The sequence below is a fragment of the Halichoerus grypus genome, chromosome 5, assembly GCF_964656455.1.
Source record: "Halichoerus grypus chromosome 5, mHalGry1.hap1.1, whole genome shotgun sequence".
In the NCBI taxonomy this organism is placed as follows: Eukaryota; Metazoa; Chordata; class Mammalia; order Carnivora; family Phocidae; genus Halichoerus; species Halichoerus grypus.
In genome coordinates, this window is record NC_135716.1 from 156,251,424 (window position 1) to 156,278,385 (window position 26,962).

At 39.4% G+C, this 26,962-nt stretch overlaps 1 protein-coding gene and 1 pseudogene across 13 annotated transcripts in view; one reads left to right on the forward strand and one right to left on the reverse strand.

Moving 5' to 3' along the window:
• Positions 1–26,962, forward strand: part of SCMH1 (Scm polycomb group protein homolog 1) — a 174,632-nt gene that overhangs the window by 114,153 nt on the left and 33,517 nt on the right. For 12 of the 13 annotated variants that reach the window (XM_078073309.1, XM_078073316.1, XM_036102909.2 and 9 more), the window contains 2 exons: positions 17,103–17,335; positions 20,913–21,039. The exons of the other annotated variant lie outside the window; for it this stretch is intronic. In XM_078073309.1, coding sequence (XP_077929435.1) covers positions 17,103–17,335; positions 20,913–21,039 — 360 coding nt within the window. The remainder of the gene's footprint in view (positions 1–17,102; positions 17,336–20,912; positions 21,040–26,962) is intronic. 13 annotated transcript variants of the gene reach the window in all.
• Positions 22,081–26,961, reverse strand: LOC144381690 (protein-associating with the carboxyl-terminal domain of ezrin-like; annotated as a pseudogene).

The window sequence follows — 26,962 nt, forward strand, 5'->3', positions numbered from 1 at the left end:
AATATGATAGATATAACCCACAAAAACAAAAGCTCCTTGCAATCCCCCAAAATTTTAAGATTGTAAAGAGGTCCCAAGACCAAACAGTTTGAAAATCCCTAGCTTAGAGGAGAGTAATTGAGGGAGGGTGGTGGGAAATTAGGTCAGAGTAGTAATGAGGAATCAGATCATGTTGGGTTCAGTAGGTCTGCATAAGGACTTGGCTTTAACTCTGGTTAAGACAGGAAGCTATTGGAAGTTTTGAGCACAGGAATGCTGATACCTGAGACATGTTTTAAAAGGCTCACTTTGGTAGCTGTTTTGAAATTAGACTAGAGCGGCAGAGACAGACCAGTTAGGAGGCTATTACAATAACCCAGGTTAGAGGTGATGGTGACTTAGACCGAGGAAGTAGGAGAGGGAGTGGTGAGCAATGGCCCAAATTTGGACGTATTTTGAAGTTATGGCTGATGGAATTTACTGCTGATGGGACATGGAATATGAGAAGAAGAGAGGAGTCAAGGATGACTGCAAGGGTTTTAGCCTAAACCATTTGAGAAGATGGAATGAGGTGGAAAAGACTGAGAAGAACAAGTTTGAAGGCAAGAGAGGGGAGAATCAGGAGCTTAGCTATGGACATATGCTCCAAATGACTAGTAGAGTTTCAGATGATTGTGTTGTTTAGATCTTCTTTATCCTTACTTATGTTTTGTCCTCTCGACCGGTCTTATTCTGAAAATGGTGTGTTAAAGTATTGTATTATTAGTGTTACTCTGTCTCTTCTTGCATTTCCTATAGTTTCTCCTCTGTAAGTAATCACTATTTTGGCGGGGGTATAGAAATATTTATAACTCATTGTGACAAGTTTATTATGCTTATGTAGAATAGTACCCTTACATTATCCCGAAGAGATACATGTTGAAGGAATAGCAGACCATAAAAATGGAGCACAGCGAAATTTGCCAAAGTGATAGAACACTTTAGTTTCAGAAACAGAATTATGTTTGCTATGTCCTGGGCCACTGTTCTTTTTACTGTCCCACAGTTCATTGGAACGTGAATGCTGGGGATTTATTTTATTCCTTCCTTCCCTGATATCTTTTCATCTTTTGTTTTGGGATCTTCCAGAATACTGGCTTTACATAATAGTTTTCCTAAGACCCCAGCTCTCTTGATCTTTTTCTCCAATGTATTTGGCTTTATTTAATATGTTGGTTATATAATACTAAAGAGAGCCATCACATGTTTCCATGGAAACAGCAATAAGCTTTCATTCCTTGTGTCTTATTCCTCAGGAAAGTGTTTGTGATTAGTTTCCCAGTTTTAGGCTGATTCACACACTGACTTTACACATTGTCCTATTGCTGAGAGCCTGGGCAACCTCCACTTTAATACATATACCTTTTCTTACTCCCCATCACTACCAATTTGATACATTTTAATAAACTATTAATATGTGCTTGGCATAATTCCAGCTGCTAGGATACATGCCATGTAACTTTGGCCATAGGGTCCTTTTGGGATATCAACATAGACAAGAGAGTGGTACGGCCGAAAACAAAATACAGGCCAAAATCAGACCCTGGGAACTCTTGGCCGTCACCAAAGCTGTGTTGAAGAGTAGGTCAGAGAGCAAGCCAGCTGCATGAATCAGGCTTCAGCAAGGCCTAGAATCCAAGGGCTAATGACAGATTTCAAAGAATATGTAAAACATGGAGGAAGTCCAGATGATATTTCCCAGACATTGTTCTTCTGCTATAGGTCCAGTGGTCCTGGTATTGCAGATTTGAAATAGGTGGTGGTGCTCCTAGCACTAAAAAAGTATGCTCTGGTTAAATTACACAGCTAGCTGAAGAGATAAGACTTACAATAGTGAAAGTAATTAGAGAATGAACAGCTCCCATCCTATTCCTCCAAGATGTGAGGTTATGTTAATGTAGTATTTAGCCAAAACACTATTAGATTAATGAGGCCATCATGCAAATTAAAGTTTGGAAGTTAAGAGTTTGATTGATAAGAAACAGACAGAGCTGGGAAGTTAAAGAAAATAAGCAGTAGAGTGGATTTAGACCCAACATACCAAAGAAGAAATGTGCGCGCGTGTCTGTGTATGCATACGTGTGAGTGGGAAAAGAGTATTGGATAAGGAATCAAGAGACCTGAATTATCTATCTACTTCTGCCGTTTCTTCCCTCCTCCTAGAGGAAATGCCTAGTACTAGCAATTTAAAAAACCAGAAAACAAAACACTAACTTGATTTCATCAGAAGTCCAGGACCTCAAGAGAAAATTAATGTGTATATGTTTATTCAGTTGCCCTGAGGATTGAGAGAACTGAAGGAAATAAACATTGGTTGTGGAGCTCATATGTCTTGGGCACTTTACTACAACTGCTCGTATAATTTTCAGACAACGCTGTGAGTTGGATTATCCCCATTTTACAAAGGCGATAGTAAGCTCAGAAATGAGAAATGACATGTACAAAATCATACCACTTGGAGATGGCAGACTCAAGGTGGAAACCAGATCATTTTGATTCCAAAACCCATAAACTTTTCATTAAGTCTGACTTTTGAATCATTCCAGTCTTACTAGGCTCTGTCAATCAATTTATTGTTTGCCAATATTGTTGCATCATAGAAGAGTATTGCTAACATTTAAAAGAACAGGCTGAGTAGGAGTATCTGCTCTGTGATAGGTGCTGTATAAGGTAATTTACATTATCCCTAATTCTTACAGTGTCGTGAAGTAGATATTATAATCCCAATTTTTAAAAAAATGCCCAGAGTTTGTGACTTGCCCAATGTCTTACACCTACTATGTAGTAGAGCTGAGATTTAAATCCAGGTCTTTAGGAGTGCATAAGCATTAGCCCTCCACCAGGTTAAATGGGAATGATTCACTATGAAGAAAGCCCCAAAGAAACGTCAGGTATACTCCCACACCATGTTCCAAAGAGGTCTTTGGATCTGAATTAATTACATTTATGGGGCCAAAAGAACAACTGGAAGAGAAGGGTCAGTATCACCATTGACTGCCTAGCGACAGGCTTGTGCAGATCAGCATAGGGAGGCCGTGGCACAGTTTATGGTGCCTACTTGTTACTACAATAGACGAAGAGCCCCTGCCTCTATCAGAGGCCAACCCTCCACTTGTTCTCTTTGCTGCATCCTCTCTTGCCTCTCCTTCACCCACCTCACTGGTTTCCTCCTCCAACCCCTCCTTTCTGAAACATTCTCATCAGCATACAGACATGTTCTGATGACCCCCATCTTTCAAAACCCTCCCTTGACTGCATCTGCCCTGTGTCTCTGAAGTTTCACAGTGTATTAATTTCCTATGGCTGCTGTCGCAAATGACCACAAACTTAGTGACTTAAAACAACACAAATGTATTATGTCAGAGTTCTGTAGGTCAGAAGTCTGGGTGAGATCATTGGTTCTCTGCTCCAGTCTCACACGGCCAGAGTCAAGGTGTTAGCCAGCCTGAATTCTTATCTGGAGTATCTGGGGAAGAATCTGCTTCCAGGCTCATTTTGGTTGAATTGAGAGGAATCCATTCCATGCACTTGTAGGCTTGGGTCTCCATTTCCTTGCTGGCTGATGTCGGGGGGGGGGGGGGGGAGAATCTTAGCTTCTAGAGGCTTCTTACATTCCCCTGGCTTGTGGCCCCTTTCATCTTCAAAGTCAAAACAGACGTTTGAGTCCTTCGCACACTTTGAATCACTCTGATCTCCCCCTTCTGCCTCATCTCCCTGCTTCTAGCTGGAGAATGTCCTCAGCTTGTAAGAATCCTTCATGTGATTAGATTGGGCCCACTTGAATAATTTATGATAATCTCCCTATTTTAAGAGTTCGACCTTAATTATACCTACACAATTTCTTTTGCCATGTAACATATTTACAGGTTCCAAAATTAAGGTAAGGACTTATCTGAGGGCCATTCTGCCTACTACACACAGTAAAACTTCTTAAAAAAAAAAAGGAAACAGATCTATAATCACTCTATTTCTGTCTTCTATTAGCTTCTCAGCCCTTTCCAATTGCTCTTCAGTCCCCACTGTTCTAGTGAACTGCTCTTACCAAGAACTCATTGACCTCCATGTTGACAAAGCCTTCTCTGACCTCATTTTGCACAGTGTCTCTGTAACTTCCAGCACAATTGATCACTCCCTCCTTCTTGGGGGCACCTGGTTGGCTCTGTCGGTTAAGCGTTTGCCATCGGCTCAGGTCATGTCCTCACGGTCCTGGGATCGAGCCCCGAGTCCGGCTCCCTGCTCAGCGGGGAGTCTATTTCTCCCTCTCCCTCTGACCCTCCCCCTTGCTCGTGCTTGCTCTCTGTCAAATGAATAAATTAAAAAATCTTCAAAAAATGTTTTTAAAAAACAAAAAATTTTAAAAAAGACTCCCTCCTTTTTGAACCACTACCTTCTCTAGGCTCCTGGGATGTTATACTCTCTAGATTTTCAATTCCTGTCCCACTCACTATGCCTTGTTGGTCTCCTTTGGTTGGCCTTTTCTACTTTTCAGTCTCTAGTTGGTGAAGGGCCCCAGGGCTCAATCCTAGGCCCTCTCCTGTACTATTCTATATACTCTATATATTCTATATTCTGTCTCTTCCCAAGTGATTTGTCAGTCCCGTCTTTATATACTATCTATATGCTAATTAGTACCAAAATTATCTCTACCCTTGACCTTTCTGTAGAACTCCAAACTCATTTATTTGACTACCTACTTGTTATCTCTACTATCTAAGTCGTTTAGCACATGATATGGCCAGAACAGATTCTCAAGTCCCAATCTGCCTCCTCCCGAACCTCTGACTCCTTTAGTCTTCCCTGTTTGGTAAAAGATCAAAGACCTAAAATTTATCCTGAATCATTCTTTCCCTCCCCCTGTCCTATTTGTCAGGTCTGCTTACAAAACCTGTCTTGTATTTATCCATTTCTTTGCACCTTCACAGCTATCACATTAATCTCCACCACTGTTAACCTCTCGCATGAACTTCTACAGTCAGCATCCTAACTGATCTCGCTGCTTCCATATTTGCCTTCATAATCCATTCTCCACCGAGCATCCAGGGAGAGCTTTCTCAGAAGTAAATTAGATGTTCTTACCATGACCCAAAAGGCCCTGCATGGTCTGACCCCATCTGTTTTCTGACTCCCTCTTGTGCCATTATTTCCTCTATTCACCCTGCCGGAGTCTCTCTGGCCCTTTTTGTTTCTTAAACAAGTCAAGCTCATTATTTTCTTAGGGCCTTTACACCTGCTGTCTGTCTCCTCTGCTGAAACACTCTGCCCTAGATCCTCACATGCCTGATTCCTTCTTGTCGTGCCAATCTCAGGTCAAATGTCACCTTCTCAAGAGCTTTTCTTGACTGTCTCTCTGTCATGTTCTGTCACATTGCTCTGTTTTTTCTTCATAGCACTTACCACTATCTGAGGTTAATTTGTGCCCTTACACTCCTGGTTCATACTGTGGAGCCTACCACATAATCTATTCTTAATACAGAATGTTTGTTGGATGAATGAATGAACAAATGAGTGAATGGTATGATGGAAGGCTGTATGGTATGATGGAAAGAGCAAGGATTTTAGAATTAGACATTCTGGATTTGAATTGCAGCCTTGCCTCATTACTTACGTGGCCTTAGCCAAGTTACTCAAGTTTCAATAGCCTCATCCATTAAATAGAAATAATAATATTTACTTCATAGGCAAGGCTTCAAAGCCCATTGTTTTAACTGCCAGTATATACTAGATCTGTGCACCCTAGTAAATTTGATGGCTGATGATGGTTGTCCGCATTGCCATACTGCCTTTCATAGTAAGTGTCCAATAAATAAATGCCAGTTCCTCTTAAGCAAATTTAACTCCATCATTAGGGGACACCCATTTGTAAACTACTTCTTTTCTCCATTCTTGGTCTTAACAATTTGTCTGCCTTTTAGCAACATTATTAGTCATGATTATGGCCAAGGGAATAAGGATTAGATATACACATACATGCACAGATCAGAAGAAGTTTATCAAGGAGGGGAGACCAGTTCTACATAGCTTGATGTGCTACTATCCTGCCTTAGATGTGCTTTTGCCTTTACAATGGACCTCACCATTACCTTTTCCATATGTAGGGCCATAGGACCCACCCTTCATCTTTTGGCAGAGTCTTTGTATGTCAGAGCTCCTTAAATGTCATATGGACTCTTCCCAAGCTGGCTTCAGCATCTCTCTCTAACCTTATCTGTTTCTCCTTCTGGACTTAAGCCACACAGAACTAAACTACCCATGGGTCTTCGTGTAACCATGCTTTTTTACACCTCTGTGCCTTTCTATGTACTGTCTCCTCTGTTTGAAGTACCCTTGCTCACCCTCCACCTTTGCCCTTTTCCTAATGCAAGATCTATTCACTCTTCAAAGATTTGTTAAAATGTCACTTTGAAATCTTGCCTGATAAGTCTCACCTGCCTGTCTCCCTTGCACCCTCTCCCTTCCCTTGTGGAGTTAGTCACGACTTCCTCCGGGTTCTTGTAACCCCTGTGTATGTATACATTTTAGTACCACACTCATGAATCTCTTTTAAAACTTTATTTTCACGTAATTGCAGCCTTACAGAAAAATTACAACAAGAGTACAAAGAATTCTCTAAATATTAACATTTATCACATTTACATTAGTAGTCTCTCTCAATAAATAATACGTATTTTTTTCTGAACCATTTGACACATGACTTGTATACATAATGTCCCTTTACTATTAAAGACCTTAGTGTATATTTTCCAACACGGGCATGCTCTTCTGTAAGCATAGTACTATTATTAAAATCAGAAAATTAGGGGCACCTGGCTGGCTCAGTTGGTAGAACGTGGGACTCTCGATCTCCAGGTTGTGAGTTCCAGCCCTGCATTGGATGTAGGGATTACTTAAAGATAAAATCTTTTTAAAAATCAGAAAATTAATATTGATATATTATTTAGAGCTAATCTGTAGATGTTCTAATGTTGTTAAAACCAGAAAATTAGTATCAATACAATACCAGTAGCTAATCTATAAACCTTACTCATATTTTGCCACTTGTCCCATTAATGTCCTTTTGGGATAAGAAAATTCAGGTTCATGAGTTGTACTTACTTGTCATGTCTTTTTAGTCTCCATTTATCTGGAACAGTTTTTCCATCATTCTTCCTTGTCTCTCATGACCTTCATATTTCTTTATAAATATGTGTTCAGTTATCTTATGGACTGGGTCTCAAATGGGTTTGTCTGATGTTACCTCATGATTGGATTCAGGTCATACATTTTTTATATGAATGTTCTAGAAGTGACTTTCTTCTCAAAGCCTCACATTTGGAGACACATGATATCTCTTTGTCCCATTACTGCAGTAACTTTGATTACTTGGTCCAGGCGGTATTTACCAAGTTTCTTCACTTCGTTCTTTTGTAATTAATCATCTTGTGGAGAAATATTTTGAGACTATAAATATCCTGTGTCTTACCAAATTTCCACCCAGTAGTTTTAGCATCTATTGATGAGTCTCGCCTGAATCAGTTGTTACCCAAATGGCTTCTTTCTAGTTCCCTCACTTCTTCCACATTTATTAGTTGGGGTTCTACTATAAGCAACAGCTTTCCCTTCTCTATGTTTTTTTATTTATGCATTAGTTACATCAGTAGGGTCCCACACTTTTTTGATTCAATAATAATTTCTTATTATTATTATTTGTTTTGATGCTCAAACTGTCCCAGATTTGGCCAGTGGAAGCCCCTTGAAGTTGGCTCCTGTGTCCTCTTGACATGTCCCCAGCACCCTTTGAGCATCCCCATTACTTTCTGACCAGTATGTTCCAGGTTCGTCTTATACCTTCCCTACCCCAGTCCACACCCACTGAATTGTGATTAATTGTGTAAAGATTACACAATTACCTTCTCAACATTGTGCTTGTCTAGGACAACAGTCATGTTGGGTTTTCACCTTAGATAACTGGCAAACCTTGATACTTAGCATTTACTGAATTTTCAACTGATGTGGTCAAATTAACATAAGAATTGCCCCTTCCTGGGCTACTGAAGGAAGAGAGATTGCTGCCTTCCTCCTAGGCTACATGACAGAATGTGTGCCCTGAAGACAACGAAGACTAGAATCTTGCCTGGCTCTGCCATCTTCACTTCTCTGAGGTCTGTTTTCCTTATTTGTCAAAGGAGGATGATATGTCGCCTTCACAGGATTGTTATGGAGGCCACATGAATGTGCAAGAATTTGGCAAAGTATTGTTGATTAAGAGTGTAATTCTGTCAAACTTAGCGTCAAAATGTGTTGGGGAATATTCTGATATTTCATTTCTCTCTGAAGTAGGACAGTCATTAAATTAATTATTTACATTTGGAAAAATAAGAGATTATATTTAAATGACAAACTCAAGGTCACACCATAAGGGACAGAACTAGAATTAGATCCCCAGTCCCCTGACATCACTCCAATTTTTTCCCCCCAACTAGGATAATTAAGTTAGAATGTGGCAGAATAGGGCTTCCTGGTGGGAAGAACTTCCAAATCCTGGAATCCCTCAGGATAGCTTAAGAAATCCATTATTAAGAAGCTTTTAAATTAGTATGAAGCTTAATCTCAGTGCTAGCTTCTCACATATGACCTGCATGCTCTGATTTTTCTGAACTATTAAATGTAAATGGTTAGTTTCTTCTGCCCAGTTCTTTCAGGCCAGAGAGGGCAACCTCTTTGGCAGTTGGCAACATAGACATTTATGTCTAGCGTTAAGGGAAAAGAGAAGGAGGAGGAAAAACTATTTTCTGACTGTTAGAAGGCCATGTAAAGACCTGTTCAGTTCATCTCTTACATCTGTTTTCTTTTTTTATTCTACAAACACATGCTGGGTCCCTGCTAAGAACTTGGCGCCTTGTCATGTGATGGCAGGAACTCCAAAGTATATCCCTTACCTCCCTGCCCAGCTCAGATTCCTGGTCTTACTAGAGATACAGGGGGCAATCTTAGGGTTTAGAGTAATCAGTTTAAATATTTGGCATGTTCAGTTACTCAGGTTTGGGTGTGGAATAGGTAGAGAATTAGACTAGGTTTTTTTCTAGGCAAGCGTGTTGGGAAAAGAAAGGTAAGGAAGTGATTATAATTATAGGTCAGTGGTTGTCAAACCCTTCGGTATCAGGAAACTTTGGTATCCTTAAAGACAAAGAGCTTTTATTTATGGGGGTTATCCATATCATCACTGTATTAGAAATTAAAACTTAGAATTTTTTAAAACACAAGAATATACAAGTACACATTCCATTAGCTATCAGAATGATGATATCACATATATAGCCTCTGGAAAACTCCACTGTGAGAGAATGAGAGTGAAAAGGGGAGATAATGTTTCAGTATCATGAAAATAATTTTCATCTTACAGACCCCCAAAAGGATTTCAAGGTCCCAAAGAAGTTCCCAGACCATACTTTGAACACTATGTTTTTTAAGTGCATTTTACTAATAATGAACATTGGATCATTTCAGGTTTTCAGTTACTACAAATAACACTGCTATAAGCATACATTTACATGTATCTGAAGCGTACATGTTCAAGAATTTCTCTGGAGTTTATACCTAAGGTTGGAATTGCTGAATCATAGAGAATGTACATCTTCAGACTTTTAGATAATGCTTGCAAATGCCTCCCAGGGAGTCTTCTGAAAATGCTGCTGTGAACATTCTAGTACATGTCTTTTGGTGGTCATGCCCTTCATTCCTCTTGGGTATATGCCAAGGTGTGGAATTGCTGGGTGAGAGTATAAAACTAAGTGGTTTTTCAAAGTGATTTACATTCCCATCAGTTTGACTCACCACAATTTTATTAAAGAAGTGTTCCCCTCCTCCACCACCACCACAGAATTACAGGGACACCTTTATTATAAATAAGATGACTGTGTATATGTAGGTCTATCTCTGGGCTCTGTTTTACTCCCTTGATCCATTTGACTATCCTTAACACCAATATCACATGTCTTAAGTACTCTAACTTTATAATGAGTCTTGATACCTAATGATGTAAATACTCCCTCCAGCTTTGCTGTTATTTATCAAGAACGACTTGGCTATTCTAGATCCTTTGCATTTCCTAATAAAATTTAGAATTAACTTGTCAATTTGGACACATGCACATTAAAGAAAAACTGCTGGGATTTTGATTGGAATTGCATTGACTCTTTAAGTCAGTTTGATGAGAATTGAGAGTACAACTTGAGTCTTCTGATCCATGAATGCGATATATCTCTTCATGGCCATGTGGTATATAGATCTTCTTTAATTTCTCTTAGAATGTCTTAGTTTTTAGTGTGGATGTATTGCATGTCTTTCACTGAATATTAGATTTGGGGTTTTTAAATTTCATTTTCTAATGGTTGTTATATAGAGAAATAGAATAAATTTTTGTATATTGAATTACATCTAGTGAGCTTCCCAAATTCATTTTTTTATTTTAATAGATTTCGTAGATGGGAGGGATTACAGTTTATGTAAAAAATCATGTCATATGCAAATAATGCTCCTTTTTTACAACCTGTATTTATAGCTTTTCTTTCTTTTTCTTTCCTTGTTACATTGGCCTTCAATACAATGTTGAATAGAAGTGGTGATGGTGAATATTTTTATTTTGTTCCATAATTCAGTAAGAAAGTGTTTAATATTTCACCATTAAGTATGCTGGCCTCTATTGATTTTTTTATAAATGATCTTTTCTATAAGGAAATTCCAAATGTGCTGATATTTTTTATGATGAATGAGTATTAAAGCTTGTCAAATGCTTTTTTTTCTGCATCTATTGAGACGATATATGGGTTTTCTTCTTTATTTTGTTTATGTGGTAAGTTCAGCTGATTTTTTTTCTATTGTTAAACAATCCTTGTATTTCTGGGATAGATTCCACTAAGTCATGATATGTTATCCTTTTTATATAATATTGCCAGATTCGGTTTGCTGATATTTTGTTAAGGATTGTGCATCTATGCTCATGAGGGATATTAGTCTATAGTTCTGCTTTCTTGTAATATCTTTGTCGTGTTTTGGCATAAGGATTATGTTGGCCTCATAAAATGAGTTGGGGAGTGTTCCCTCTTCCATTTATCTGAACGGGTTTTGTACAATCTATTATTATTTTTATTTCTTCTTTAAATGTTTGCTAGAATTCACCCATGAAGGCATCTGGGCCTGGAATTTTCTTTGCAGAAGAGTTTTTCATTGCAGTTGCAGTTTCTTTATTATGTATACAGCTCTTCATATTCTGTTTGGTCTTCTGTCCATTTTAATAAGCCATTTTTTCAAGGAAGTTGCCCATTCCATCTAAATTTTCAAATGTAGTTGCATAAAGTTATATATGATGTCCTGTTATTATCTTTTTAATGCCTGAATTATCTATAATGAAATCCACTCTTCCGTTCTTGATATTTGTCTTTTCTTTTTATATTTCTTAATCAGGCTTGTTAAAGGGTTATCTCTTCGGAGAACCAATCTTTGACTTGATTTTCTCTGTAGTATATCCGCTTTCTTTTTTCCATTGGCTTATCCACTCATCTCTATAATTTCCTTACTTCTACTTTTTTTGAATTTAGTTTGCTCTTTTCCTAGCTTTTTGAAATAGAAGCTTAGATCATTGATATTTAACCTTTCTCCTCTTCTAATACAAACATTTAAAGCTATACATTTTCCTCTGAGCACTGCTTTAACTAAACCTCACATATTTGGATCTGTCATATTTTCATGAATTTTAAGTTCCAAGAATTTTCTTATTTCTATTTTTATTTCTCTGGTATTTGAGTTATTTACAAGTGTATGTTACTTAATTTCTTAGAATTTGTGATTTTTCTAATTAATTTTCTGTACTGATTCCTATTTAAATTCCACTGTGGTTGGGTAAATGGGAGTGGGAGGTGCAGGCTTCCAGTTATGGAATGAATAAGTCATGAGAATAAAAGCTACTGCATAGGCAATATAGTCAATGATACTATAATCGTGTTGTATGGTGACAGATGTTAACTACACTTTTTGGGAGTATAGCATAACATATAGAGATGTTGAATCACTGTGTTGTAAATCTGAAACCAGTGTAACACTGTGTTCCATCTATACTCAAATAAAAAATTAAAATTAAAAAAAGGAAAAGGCTCAAGATATCAAAGCAAAATAATATTAAGATTCTTCCTTTTGACACTTTGCATTTCTCTTATAAGACAGACACATAGTTTATGCTTAACTATATTAACATAAAGCTATTAAGCAGTGATTAGAATAAGCAAATGATTGCAAATGTATAAATTGAATCAGCTGGCACAAAAGAATCTGCAAATTCTTAAGTTCCTGCCTGCAGGTCTTTGTTTTTAGAGCTATAAATATTTCTGTGTTACTGATAGTGGAGCTGAACACAGTAACCTGTTTATCTTCCTGCTGCATTAGAATTTATTGATATAGAGTGGTTTATAAGTTTTCCTAAAACACCAAGGCAACAGTGTTTTCTAAAAATAAATGTTGTTGAAGACTGTGGCTGAGAATGAATGAATGAATGAATTAATTAATTCCACTGTGGTTAGAGAAAATGTTCTGTATGATTTCAGTTCTTTGAACTTTATTCAAAATTGCTTTTTCACCCAGCATATTGCATAAGCATTTGAAAAGAAAATGCATTCTATACATATTGGGTGTAGTGTCCTATAGATGTCAGTTAAGTTGGTTGGTTAATTGGTTATTTATGTTATTAGTCAGTTAATTGAGTTATTCAAATCTTTCCTACCCTTCCTGATTTTTTGCAACTTCTTAACCTATCAGTTCCTGAGAGAGATGTTAAAATCTCCAACTCATAATTTGGATTCGTCTGTTTGTCCTTTTTGTTCTCTAAACTTTTACTTTACATGTTTTGTGTTATTAGATATATATAAATTTAACTGACTATTTAATCTTGATGAAATATTCCTTTTTAGTCTAGTCATACTTCTTGCCTTAAAGATTGACTTGTCTGATATTAATATAGCCACATGAGCTTTATTTTGGTTAATGTTTACAGGGTATATGTTTTTCCATCTGTTTGTTTTTATCTTTTTATCTGTGTCATATTTCAAGTGTCCTTATATTTCAAGACCCTCCTATAAACAGATATAATTGAGACCTGGGGGGGGGGGTTGGTGCAGTATGTTAATTTTTTCCTATTAATTGTTTTACTTAATCCACTTGTATTTAATATTATTAATTTGGATTTAGGTTTACCATTTTGCATTTTGCTTTTTGTTTTCTCTTTGTCTGCGTTCTTCCTCATTTCTTTATTCTTCCTTTCTTGCCTTTTGGATTAATCAGGTATATTTTATTACTCCATTACTCTCTCCTTAGCTTTTAGTGATACATTCTTATATAATTCTTTAATTGGTTATCCTGTGCAAATATGTATGCTGGACTTATCAAAGTATCCTTTAAGTAAGTGCTTTGTAACCACTCCCCAAATAATGCAAAATTCTTAACAAAGTTTGATTCCATTTATCCCCTTCTTCCATCCGTTGTGCTGTTGCTTTCATATAATTTACTAATACATACATTATGAACTCTACAAACCATTTTATAAGTTTTTGTTCTAAATAGTTCTTATTCTAAATTCTTTTGTATCAAGAACATATTTGCCCTTTCTTATGCTCTTCATTTCTTCCTACAGTTCCATCTTTCTATCTGGGATTACTTTCCTTCAGCCTGAAGAACTTCCTTTTTATTTCCTGTAGTTTAGGTCTGCTGGTGACAAATTCTCTCAGCTTTGATTTGTCTGAAAATACTATTTCACCTTGATTTTTGAAGGATATTTTCACTGGGTATAGAACTCTGGGTTGGCACTTGGTATATCTTAGCCCTTTAAATATATCATTCTGCTGCTTCCAACTTCTACAGTTTCTGTTAAAACATCGGCCATCAGTCTTATTGATGCTCCTATAAGAGTAATGTTTCTTTTCTGACTCCTCTTAAAAATTTATCTGTTTTTCATTTCATTTATATTTTATCTTTTATTTTCAGCAGTTTAACAGTTATGTGTTTTGGTTTAGTATGGGGGACTTTTTTGGAGGGAGGATTTTTACTGCTTGTAGATTGCTGAGCTATTCTTTCATTAGTTTCTGAATACTATGTTTGCCTAATTCTCTCTGTCTTCTTCCCCTGGGATTATAGTTACTCATATTTTGGATCCATTGACCATGCCCACATGTCTCTAATGCTCTAATCTGTTTTTTTCCCCATATTTTTGCTTCACTTTGGATGTTTTCTATTGATTTTTCTTCAAGTTCATTAATCCTTTCTTCTGCCGGATCTTGTCTTCCCTTAAATCCATCCAAAGAGTTCTTAATTTCTCATGTTACATTTTTAATTCCAGGATGTTCATTTAATTTTTTATATAGATTCCAGTTTTCTGTGGGTGTTATCTTCTCTTACATTTTGTTTATCTTTTTCTCTACTTTCTTTAACATATTAATTATGATTATTATAAAGTCTCTGTTCCATTATCTGGATCATATATGAATCTCCTTCTGTTGTCTGTATTTTCTCTTGATTACCAGTCACTTTTTTCTGCCTCTTTTTACATCTCATATTTTTTGTGATATACTAGATATTTTATATAAAAGAACTGTTGAGGCTCCAGCTAGTATCTTCCATTAGAAAGAATTCTTCCTTTCCTCTGTTACGCTAATCGGATAAGGGCCTGATCCTCTCAATCTAATCATGGATTGAGCTAGTCCAGGTCTGGATTATACCTGTAGTTTATTCCTATTTCTTAGATATGGGCCCTCCTGGGCTCTTTTTTTTTTTTTTTTTTAAGATTTTATTTATTTATTCATGAGAGACAGAGAGAGAGAGACAGAGAGAGGCAGAGGGAGAAGCAGGCCTCCCGTGGAGCAGGGAGCCCAATGCGGAACTCGATCCCAGGACCCCGGGATCATGACCTGAGCCGAAGGCAGATGCTTAACCATCTGAGCCACTCAGGCGCCCCCCTCCTGGGCTCTTGATTGAGAACCTAATAGGTCTCTCTATCTTCTCAGCTCCGAAAAATTGCAAGAGACTGTCCTACCTTTAGAGGTTAGGGTTTTAGTTCTTTAACCTCCCACTCCTTACAATTTCAAAATATGGCATTTATCTTGAAGAGGAGATGTGTGTTTGAGGTAGACCTCCTCCTTCTAGTGGGACCTTATTTATCCGCTAAAGCCACAAGATTATAGGAGATTTCATTCTTCCTTGTAGAAGCTCTCAGCCTAGCTTCACATGTCCAGTGTGCAGGCTCAGAACTCAGCAAATGTCCCATGGGGAAAATTGGCCACATGCATGGAACTCAAGTTCCAATCTGTCACAGCAGCCTATTGGATTTCTCTTTCTTCCAGTAGAGGTCCTCTGCACGGGCCACACCTGATCCTCAGCTCATGCCCCAAATTGGCAAATGTCCTCAGGAAAGAAAACAGTGTCAACTACCTCAGAAGCCCTCCCCACTCATGTCTGGAATTCTAGTTCATCTAGCCCTTGTGATTTCTACAACACTGCAGTGTCTCTTCAAAGAATGTATCTGACTTTTCCTAATTGTTGCATGAGCAACACCACATTGCCATAATCTATTACATCCTACGTAGACACATTAACAACATTACCCTCTCCCTGCCCACTGTGATTAGTTTATGAACTAGTCTCCCTAGTTCTACTCACGCAGCTTCTCTTCATGCTTAGAATAAGTTCAGATTCATTTTCACCATCTGCAAAGTCCTACACAATCTTATTTCTACTCCCTTTCTAACCTGATCCCCTGCCACTCCTCTTTGCTCACTCAATTCTAGCTATACTGACCTCCTTACCATTTCTCAAACACCCTGACACGTTCCCATCTCAGAATCTTTGTGCTTGTTATGTACCCTCTATTTGGGAGGCGCTTTTCTCGGATTTTCATAAGGCTTTGCCTTTATTTCATTTGGGAGCTCTGTGTAAATGTCACCTCCTCAAAGAGAACTTTCCTCACCCCTCTCTCTCCTTACCCTTCTTTAGTTTCCATCATAGCACTTCCCTGGCATTATACTGTATATTTATTTGTCTGTTTTCTGTCTCCCCAACTAGGAGGTAAGCTCCATGAGAGTGGAAATTGTTTTGTTAACCTCTAGTAAGTGCTCAGTAACTATTTGTGGAATGAATTAGATGTGCTTACCTTGAAGCATTCTCAATTTAAGGAGAAGGTGAATGGTTGGAGTAAAATTGAAAGTACCCTAACATAGATGTCTCCAGAATGCTTTGGGGGTGGAGTGGTACTAACTTAGTTGGGGAATGGTCAGACAAGGCCTCAATAAGGAGGTGGCCCTGGAGCTGAGTATTGGAATCTGAGTATTGATGTTTACTTGACTAGGAAGAATACGGAACTCAACATACATGAATGAATTGGTGTTCAGAAAACAAGTGGGCTAGAACGTAGCGGGGATGTGTGTCAGGAAATGACATCAGACATAACTGGAGAACAAGGCAGGGATAAAGTCACAAAAGTCCTTGGATATCAGGATAAAGAATTTGGACTTTACATTAAAGGTAATATGGAGCAGAGATTTTTAAAGTAAGGAGAGATGCTGTCAGATGTATGTATTTCCATGTGTTTCCCTACTCCTCATTGCAATAATCGCACTAAAGCTTTAAGTAGATTGGTGTAGAAAATGCCTAACTTGGTTGTCAGGGCCCAGTTTCAAAACATAGGTCCTTATCCCAGTTTACTGTGTAACCCAGGGAAGGCATCATTTCCTCTGCTGAGCCTTGGATCTTCATTCTTAGCAGGAAGGGATTGTAGGCTTCTAAAGTCATTCCATCTCTGAGCCTATGATTCTGTTTATATGCTTTAACTAGATGCCTTGGGGAGAAAAATTTAATATTTTCTCTGCATCTGCCAGAAATAATTAAAACTTCCAATTCTAACCAATCTAAATTCAGTTCTCCTCTGAGATTTTCTAACATTTAGGTCAGATGCCAGGAAACCAGCTTCTTGGGATAAAACTACCCAAGCAGAAGTAGCAAGTCCTTTTTTTTCCCCTCTGGGATGGGAATGCAGGTGGGAGGAGGGGGTGATAGAATGAGTCTTTTTCTTGCAGTTGTGATTCCAAAGAATCCCTATCCTGCATCTGATGTGAACACTGAGAAGCCCAGCATCCACAGCAGCACCAAAACTGTCTTGGACCATCAACCAGGGCAGAGGGGGCGTAAACCAGGAAAGAAGCGGGGCCGGACACCCAAGCCCCTAATTCCCCACCCCATCTCTACCCCATCCAAGTCAGCTGAACCTTTGAAATTCCCAAAGAAGAGGGGTCCCAAACCTGGCAGTAAGGTAGGTAAAAATGTGGGTTTCCTAGAAAGGGATAAAGGGTTATAAAGGGGTAACTCACTCATATCCATCCATCTTGGAAAGGGGCATGCGTGGCCCTATTTTCCACCTTGTGTATGCTTTTAACAGGAATCTCCTACATTGTCATCCCTGCTTAGCTACTTAACTGGGAGTTGGTAATATTAGAAATAGGATGGTGTGGATAAAAAAACAAATTTTGACTTTGAAAGCTACTCACATTTGAGGGAATTCTGGTCTAGTGTCTTCCCTAGATGGAAGACCCTGCTCCTAATTGTTAACCTACCCAGAGCGGATGCCCAGGCACATGATCAGAAAGAGAAAATTGACTCTATAAATGTATTTCTTTTTCTATCCCTGTCCCTTCTTTTAAAAAGACAGAAAATTATTGAATACCTAGTAAGAATCAGGCTCTGTATCAGACACCATTACATACATATCACATGATGATCACAAAACCCTAGGAGATGAGTAGATTTAATGTTATCTAATAGTTAAGTAATTTGAGACTTAGAGATATGAAATGACTTCCCTAAGGTCACATAGCTAATAAATGGCAAAGGCTCCAGAGATGAGGCTCCAGATGTTCTAGTTCCAAGGTCACTGCTGCCCTACCATGGGTACCATGGGCACTCTCCCACATTTCCTGAAGGAGATAGGGTATCGTGGGCACTGTCCCATATTTCCTGCAGGAAAAGACTGCTGAGTCAAGCGTCACTGAGCACTGTTAACTGCAGGTGCCACCTTTTAGTCATGACCAATTCTTCATGCATATCTTCCCTAGGGAAACCATTGATAAGAAAGTTCCTCAGCTGCTTCTCTAGGGCTTCCTTTAGCATCACCTTCTCCACTCAAATTTTTGTCAAGGGTTTTCTTTGCAGCTCCTTCCTGAACTAGACTAGCTGAGTTTCGATGTGGAAATGATACCTAGTTCTTCCTGAGCACCCCATTCTAATCTCATGAGTTCTTCCCTAAGTTTGGTTGTTTGGTTGGTTGGTTAGTTGGTTGGTTGGTTGATTGGTTTTGTTCTCTTTATTAACTTCAGCTGACTTCAGTTGTTCTAGAATATAAGCTCCTCAAGGTCAAGAACCTAATCTTGTTCTTCTCTTTTTCTCCTGTAATGCCTTATATCTCAGTCTCTTCAGAGATGTTCAATATATGCAGGATGGATGGATGATTTTAGTTATGATGTTCTACTTGAGATTATCTCTTGTTTATTGGCTTTGAATTCTTGATGTCACATCCTGATCTTTCTATGTAACACATATGCTCCTGATCTATCTACTACTAACCCCTAACCCAGGTCCTGATTCTTTTTTATCTCCACTGCTCTCTTCTTATTCTTCTGCTGTGGAGAGAGACTAAAGGCTCTAAAGATTCCAAGGCCAGAGAAGCCATGCTTTCGATGATGTGAAGACATTTTGAGGACATCTGATTAAAGAGGGAAAAAACTTGTAAGCTTTCAAAGACAGAACCAGAACCAAAAAGTAGAAACTCAAGCAGACAGGCATTGTCTCAACATAAAAGGAACAGTTAAATCTATCCCAAAACAGATACAGTGATCTGCCAAAAGAAAGGTAAAAAGGAAGGAAAGGAGGGAGGGAAGAAGGAAGGAAGGAAGGAATAGTGATCTGCCATCACTAGAGGCATTTTGTCAGGGACTGGATGAATCATATGGGATGGATGTTTTCAGGAAGAAGGAAGTAGGAAAGGGATGGTTGGATTAAGTGGCCTTTAAGATCCTTCAAAACCTAAACACTATGACTCTATGATTGCCTCTGCTCTGCTTCCTCAGGCAGTCCTAAACATAGTAATAACCAAAGTCCCCTTTCTTTCCAACCCTCTTGAAAACAATAATTCTCATCTTATCCTGTATTTTATGGGCTGGCATTTGACTCGCTAATTCCCCCTCCTGTCCTTCTGCCTACTTCTATAAATGTGTATATGCCTTCCACTTAACCCATGACCCTTCCGTTCCTTTCTGAAGTAAAGTGGTCTCATGACGAGAGCAGAGGCTTCAAAGCCAGACAAATAGGTTTATATCTTATCTCCATTTGTTACCACTTGTGTGACTGTGGGAAACTTTGAATAAGGCTCTGAGCCCTAGTTTTCTCACCAATAAAATAGAGATGAGGTAAAATATGAAGAGATATTATACATGTAAATGCACCTATCTCAAACAGAAATGGCTTCCATCTCTCTGCTTTCTTCCACAATATTTGGGCACCAAACTCACCAGGCTTGTTCCTTCAGGGACCTCATGAAATCCTACCACCAACTCCGTGAAGTTGAACTGCTATTTCCTTTCTTCCCTGACTCCTTGCTTATTTAGACTTTGACTTTTAGCAGTATCAAAAAAAATGAGGAAATGTCCATGCCCCATGTATGCTTTGAACGTTTCGTGTTTGCGTGATAACTTCCACAGACAAGGCCATCTTATATATGCCCCCTGTCACTGGTGCTGCTGCTTTAGAGCATACACTCCTGGAAGGCAGGCAGGTTTATATCACTCCCAGCAGTGGACCCTACATGGCACATTTAGTAAAAAATGGATTTCTGGATCTCAGTGGTTGATTACATTTTCCTTGCATTCAGAAAGGCTTTTAGAAAACTATTTCTTGAAAAGAAGCTTCTGAGATCTTTCTCCCCTAGAGACTGCCCTGAACAGCATAGAGAAGATAGTAGATTTTTCTCAAATCATTTTTATTACTTCCCCCATTATTGGTATGCTATACTGTGTGCTTCATTGAAAATATTTATTGAGACTTAATATATGGCAGTAGCCATGCTAGGAGCGTAGGAACCCAGAATCAGACCCTCAAGGAGCTCCAGGCTAATAGAGGACACCAGTATGTAAATATATATGACAATACATTGTGACAGATGCAGCACAAAGTACAGAGATAGCACAAAAGATACAGTAATTAGGGGAAATCTAGAAAAGTTTCCTGGATAAACAGATTTTTATAAAGTAAAAAAAGAAAGAAGGAGCATTCCAAGCAGAAGGGACAGTTTATTACAGTAAAGGCATGGCCCAGGTAAAACGGCAGGGTTTTTAGAGAAGTATTTTAGTTAGAGATCTAAACCTTAGAGTATGAAGTTTAAGATAAGAAATGGAGTTGATGAGCTGAGGAGGTAGGCAGAGGAACGAGTTTGCAGTTAGGGGAAGGGATGTTTCCATTTTTTGAAGAGAGAAGCAAAGTACAAAATAATGTCAAAGTAGACTTAAGCCTCAGCATTTTTTTTCCCTTTTTTGCTTTTGTCCGTCCAACCGATAACCTGGAATTTCGAATGATAATATTGAATCTAGTATAAAAGACTGTGAATTAAGCTCCAGCTCAATAGGAGCCCAGAATCTTATACATAGATTCGGAAAATATTTACTAAGCATCTACTATAGGTAAAGCTCTAGGCAAGATTCTGTGTGGAAAACAAAGATAAAACACAGCCCCATCCACAGAGATATTTCCATCTCATGGGTGAATCGAGGGCTAGGAATAGAGAAATCAGAAGACAAGTTACCTGTCACAGGTAGCAAACTTCTCCCCATCCATTTTGACAGAGGAAGCCTCGGACTTTGCTGAACCCACCACCCACCTCACCAACAACCAGCACCCCTGAACCGGATACCAGCACTGTACCCCAAGATGCTGCCACCATCCCCAGCTCAGCCATGCAGGCCCCCACAGGTAAGAGCAGATCATGCTATTAGCTGCCACAAGCCCCAGCCACCCCCATCTGTCCTTTCTCTTGTCTTGCACCAGCAGTTAGCCCCCCCACCAATCCATTTGTAAACCTAACTCAAATCTTTAAACAAATGTCTTATCTTTGGCATTTGAAATAGTTTCAGAGAAACCCTCATCCTTTTAAAACAATAGAAGAAACTTGGATAGATGTCCTGTGAACTCAGAGTTGGGGAGCTGGGGCGTGGGGGTGGGGTGGAGGTGGGGCCAGCACCAGGAGCCCCCCCCGCCCCGCCCAGTTTGTATTAATATGCATCCTTTCCAGTTCCCTGTGCAGAATACTGATCCCTTCCAGAATCCTTCCAGCGTTACAGTAATCCTGCCACCACTCAAATACCTGTGCAACCACTCTGCTTTTTTTTTTTTTCTAGTGAAAATAGTCTTTATTGGATATTTAGAAAACAGCATTATGGGAGGTATTTCTCCTTAAGAATTTTGGTACAATGGAACACGTGTGGAACAGTCAGTAACTGCCCCGGTCCCACAGGGCTGTTCACTCAGACAGCACAACTATAAACCAATAAGTTGCCTAGGAAAACCTTAGCAATTTAAAATCATTTAGATACTTTATAGCTAAAATTTTTTCTGTAAGTCCTATTTCATAGTAGAGCTTCCTCTTCTGACTGTTAAAGAAATGGCACAAAATTAAGCTAATCAGCTTGGCTTTTTGTATTTATTTTCTTTCTTTCCTGGGGGGAAAAAGACAGTAAATTCAACCTTTCCACAGCCACTTGAGTTTCACAGAGCTCTGAGTCAAACGCACACAGCTCTTCCACAGAGAAACCAGAGCTCTTCACCGCCTGGGGCTCTTAGCTAGCACTCGAGGGCACACACTTCAGTTAGCAGACTGGGGAAAGAGCTCCTGCTATGGCAAAACAGGACGCTCTGGGGGGGTTTTGTCTGCAGAGCCTGCTTTTGAGGTATTAGTTTGATATGGTTTTTTTCTTAAAGGAATCCTTTTTCCTATAGTGTGACTGCCCCCCATTGTTACCAGTTATTATCCTCCTAGCTCAGCCCCCCTGCCCCTTCCCAGCCTTCAGACTCTCCCTCAGTAATTTCTGCTGCAGCAGATTTTGAGGAAAACTGCATCAGTGGTGAGACATCATCCTTGGGAACCATCATCTCTGCCCTCAGTTCAGGTAAAAGAAGAATAGTAGCTGCAGGCTTCATTTCTGGGATCATATCAACAAACCAGTCCAACTCAGGATCTCGTAGTGGCTTCTTTTTTACTTGAATTGGTAAACTCTTCTAAACCCAGTTCTGATAGAAACTTAAGCCTCCTTCCTTGTGACACTTTTGGTGGCTTGGTTTTGGTCTGGCTCCTCCCTACTTTGTGCAAGACTGGTCTTTTGGGGTAGGTTTGGACTCTTCAATGAGTAGAAGCAGAGTAGGAATGGCCTTTTGCTCCCCTGAGGGAACAGGTCTTGCAGCTGTGGTTCTCCCTCCATGGTTTATCTCGGTATCTTAGCTGTTGGGCTCAAAGTCATCCCACGTCTCCCCTGCAGTAGTTAGTGAGCGGGGACTTGACAGCAGTGTAGGGTTCTGTAGGACAGATACGCGCATTGACAGTTTTGGTTGCATACCCCTTTGGCGAGTAGGGTAGTCACTCTTCAGCCTTGGTAGACCTTGATGGGAAGTCTTCACTGTCTTCTGAGGTACCTTTTACATCTGAGATTCCATTCGTGGGAAATTTAATAGGCTGAGAAAATCGATCACCTTCTGAGGAAAGGTCAGTAGTTTTCATAGAACTTGAGGCAGTGAGTTTGAACCTGGTGGCCTTTCTCCTCCCACCATCACCTCTGGTCCAAGGAGAGAGAGCAGCACTGCTAGGTGTGAAGAGTAACTGCCACGATGGGATCTCCAGCATCACGGCAGCCTGGTGCTGCCTGTGGCAAGGGGACTCGCTTCAGCTGCTCCTGAGGGAAGTGCTCCACGTAGGCCTTGAGGGGAGGCAGTCGCTTCAGCTGCTCCACGTAGGCCTAGAGGGGAGGCAGTAGCACCTTCCACGTGTGCTCCTTGGGAACCTCAAACAGCTAGAGCGGCACAGGGGTCACCCATGACCGGAACCGGGCCAGCAAGAGCAGGCAGGGGGCTTCTGGGGTTTCTCTCTGTGCGTTGTTTTCATGGGGCCACGCAGATGAGGAGGACGACTCTTAAAGGCTACTGGCCCTGCACACACCAACTGATTCAGGGCAGAAGCGGCATCAACCATGATGCTATTAATTCCTCTCACAAGCAGCTGAAATATGAAGAATTCAGGGTTTTTTCGTCTTTACTCTTCAATGTTAAACTTTTCAAGAAATTCACAACTTCTAGAAAATCATTCCTGAAGAAGTCATGGGACAGTAAGGTGCAGAGTGCTGGCTGACATTTTAGAATGGGATTCAGCAAGGTCTGTTGAAAGCTGGGGAGAATGTCCACCAAAACTGAAATCCAGAGCTACCGTTAGTTTCCAGTGAGTGCCTTCTCCTTTTCAGGACCTCTGTAGCTGGAGACTGACAAGAGCAAAAACTAACCTGTAAAATCCCAAACAAACAAAGCCCTGGCTGATTTTTTTTAACATCATCGGTGGTGGCAAACCTTGGTACTCTGAGAGTAAACTTGATTTTGGAGACCAACCAATGAACATTTGATTCAAAGCACAGTGTGGTTTGAGTGGCTGCAGTGGGCAGGTAGTCAATCAGGGCTATGATTATCTGTTTCCATTTCATAAACCAGCCATCTGTGAAGGTAACTTTAAAAGAGCTACACCACTGGAATAGATAGTCTCCCAATGGGAATGCTAGAAAGAACAATACTCATTTCTTATGTGTAGAGATACGTGTGTGAAATCTTACTCTAGTTACTCTGCAGATCCTCCACCTTCTTTAAAGAAGTTTAAGCAATTGGAATGGTCCCCAGAGAAGTTAGCATAGTCTTTTTCTAAGGAGTTAAGTATGTCTCCAACCCAAATCCTAGAACGTTAGAGCTTGAAGGGAAAGCCAATTCTAGTTTCTTCTCCACATAACCTTTGGAAGACCACATAGAGCCTGCCTATGGTATTTATGTCCAGCTCTAGTCAGGGTCCTATTACATGATTTCTCCAAATATATCATCTGCATCTAGCTCCAGCCAATTACTGGGTTTGCTTAGTCCAAGAGTGTCTTTAGATTAATGAACAGTGGTCTTTGCCCCAAAGCTCTGTGGATGAAGAAGAAAAAACAGATAAACACCTTGGTAGAAATATTGATTACGTATGTTTTCCAGCCTCATGGCATGACCCCTAGATGCCTGTATATTTGCTTGGTTTTCCCACATCATTCTAGATACCACTAAGGTGCCTGTGTGCCTTTTCAACAGTACCCAGATAAGACCCACAGCAGTGGGAGCTTCATGACTGTGCCACATTATTCCATTTAAATGATGCAGATTCCGTTTAAATCTGGCAGTCGCTGAGCTGGCATCCCTCTCTCAGCCTGAATCTCAGAGCTTAGGAAAAGTGGGAACTTACTTCGTATCTCTGTTTCCTGCTCCTGGACAGACTATAGCAGTTTTGACTTTTCATTGTCTGGCCATCCTCTGCCTGGGCCTCGGCTCATTCTGTGTGACCTTGACCTCACTTCCCTTTCTGAGCCTCAGTTTCCACACTTAATGCAGTGGAAGGATTAGTTGAAATTACCTTTTACAGACCCTTCAAATGTTAACAGTAAAAGCTATCATGGATCGAAAGGTGTGTGCCACACTGTATCCTTTATACCTCCCTTTCATTTTTTTACCTGAACAGCACTTTTTAAGAGTTAGTTGTATTTATTTTTTTTAATAATTTTTTTTATTTCTTTGAGAGAGAGACAGAGATAGCGACAGAGATAGCAAGAGAGAACATGAGCAGGGAGGGGAGGGAGAAGAAGGCTCCCCGGTGAGCAGGGAGCCCAATACGGGTGGGGCTCGATCCCAGGACCCGGGGATCATGACCTGAGCAGACGCTTGACGGACTGAGCCACCCAGGTGCCCCAAGAGTTAGTTTTATTTTTATCAGAGTTAATACATGCTCATAATTTAAAGGAACAATAGGTTTTTAAGAATTATGACAAAAGCAAAACAAACTGGCCCTCTTTTCCCCCGTCATTTACTTCTCCCCAAATGCAATCACTTTTAATTCAACTGATTCTTTTATTTACCTCCATATGTTGTTTTTATGTTTATATTTTATGCATAATTCAGGTATTTTTTAACTGACAACCCACTTTAGAAGTTGAAGATTTAACTGTTCTTAACCTCCTTGTCCCTTACCTACCCACCCACATATACTTCCCTATCTTAATACCGTGATATTATCATTTTGATTAGATTGAAATTCAGTGTTTTGTCATTGTAATTTGTGGAATGCTGTTTTCAATTGAGCCAAGTAGTGTACTATGATTACTTTTCTTTTGTTGCACATTTTGTTTTCAAAGTAAATCTTGTTGATTTCTTTATGTGTTTTTTTTGCTAGTACTTATTAATTCAACCTAAACTCTCTTACTACGTACCTCTCTCATTATGTTCAAGCACATTATATATTCTATCCGTATCAAACTCTCAAAAAGAAGTCTCTTTTGAAGCCTTCTGAGTTCCTTGACATCTTCTTCACCTCCCTTTCATATTATTCCCAGTTTGCTCCTTCTCTTTGTTTTCCCATGTAAATCTTAGATTGCATGTTTAATTTTACATGAAATTTTTTTGTTTTCTTTGAAGCTTCTCTTCATCCCTAGTGTTCTGCCGTCTCACCTAGGATGAGACACTGCCATGCTGGACCCTGTGTGTGCCCATCCTTTCTTTAGTTTCTTGAGTTTTTCTTAAATTCTTTCGTCAGTAATTTTCTCCCACTTCTTTGTCTCTCTGCACTCCTCCTGGCACACATTATTCAGAGGTTGAACCTCTTGAACTTGTTCTGTAATATTCTTAACCCTCTTTATTCTTACCCCTATTCTCATTGACTTTTTGTTCAACTTTCTTCAAAGCTTTCCTCAACTCTGTTTTCCAAACTTTGTGTTGAGTTTCTCGTATTTAGTATCTTACTTTTAAAGTATCATTATCCATTATTCTAGTGGCATTTTCCAAAGGGTGTTTGGTGGAAAGCCAGTCCTGCAAAATGATCTGCATAAAAGAATTTTACATACATTTAGGAAATTTGTCACATACAGTTAGGAAAGGCTTATACTCTACTTTCCCACTCTGGGATATTTGCATCTGCTATGAAGAGCTCTTTTTTGTTTTCTGAATTTTTTACTCAACTGTTTTTTTAGGTTCACAGCAAAATCAAGCGGAATGTCCAGAGGTTTTCCATATACCCCTGCCTCCACACACGCGTGGGCTTCTCCATTATCACCATCCCCCACCAGAGTACAAAGTACATTTGTTTCAAGTGTGAAACACTTGAACCTCCATTGAAACATCATTAGCACCCAAGGTCCATAGTTTACATTAGGGATCGCTCTTGGGGCTGTACATTCTATGGGTTTTCACAAATGTATAATGACATGTATCCACCATTAGAGGATAATACAAAATAGTTTAACTGCTCTAAAAATCCTCCATGCTCTGCCTATTCATCCGTCCTTGTCCCCTAACTCCTGGCAACCACTCATCTTTTTACTGTCTCTATAATTTTGCCTTTTCCAGAATGTCATGTAGTTGAAGCCATGCAGTATGTAACCTTTTCACACTGGCCTTTTCACTGAGTAATATGCATTTAAATTTTCTTCATGTCTTTTTCATGCTCGTTTCTTTTTAGGGCTGAATGATATACCATTGTCTGGCTATACCGCAGTTATCTCTTCACCTACTGAAGGGCATCTTGGTTCCTTCAAGGTTTGGGTAATTATGAATTAAGTGGCTATAAACATCCATG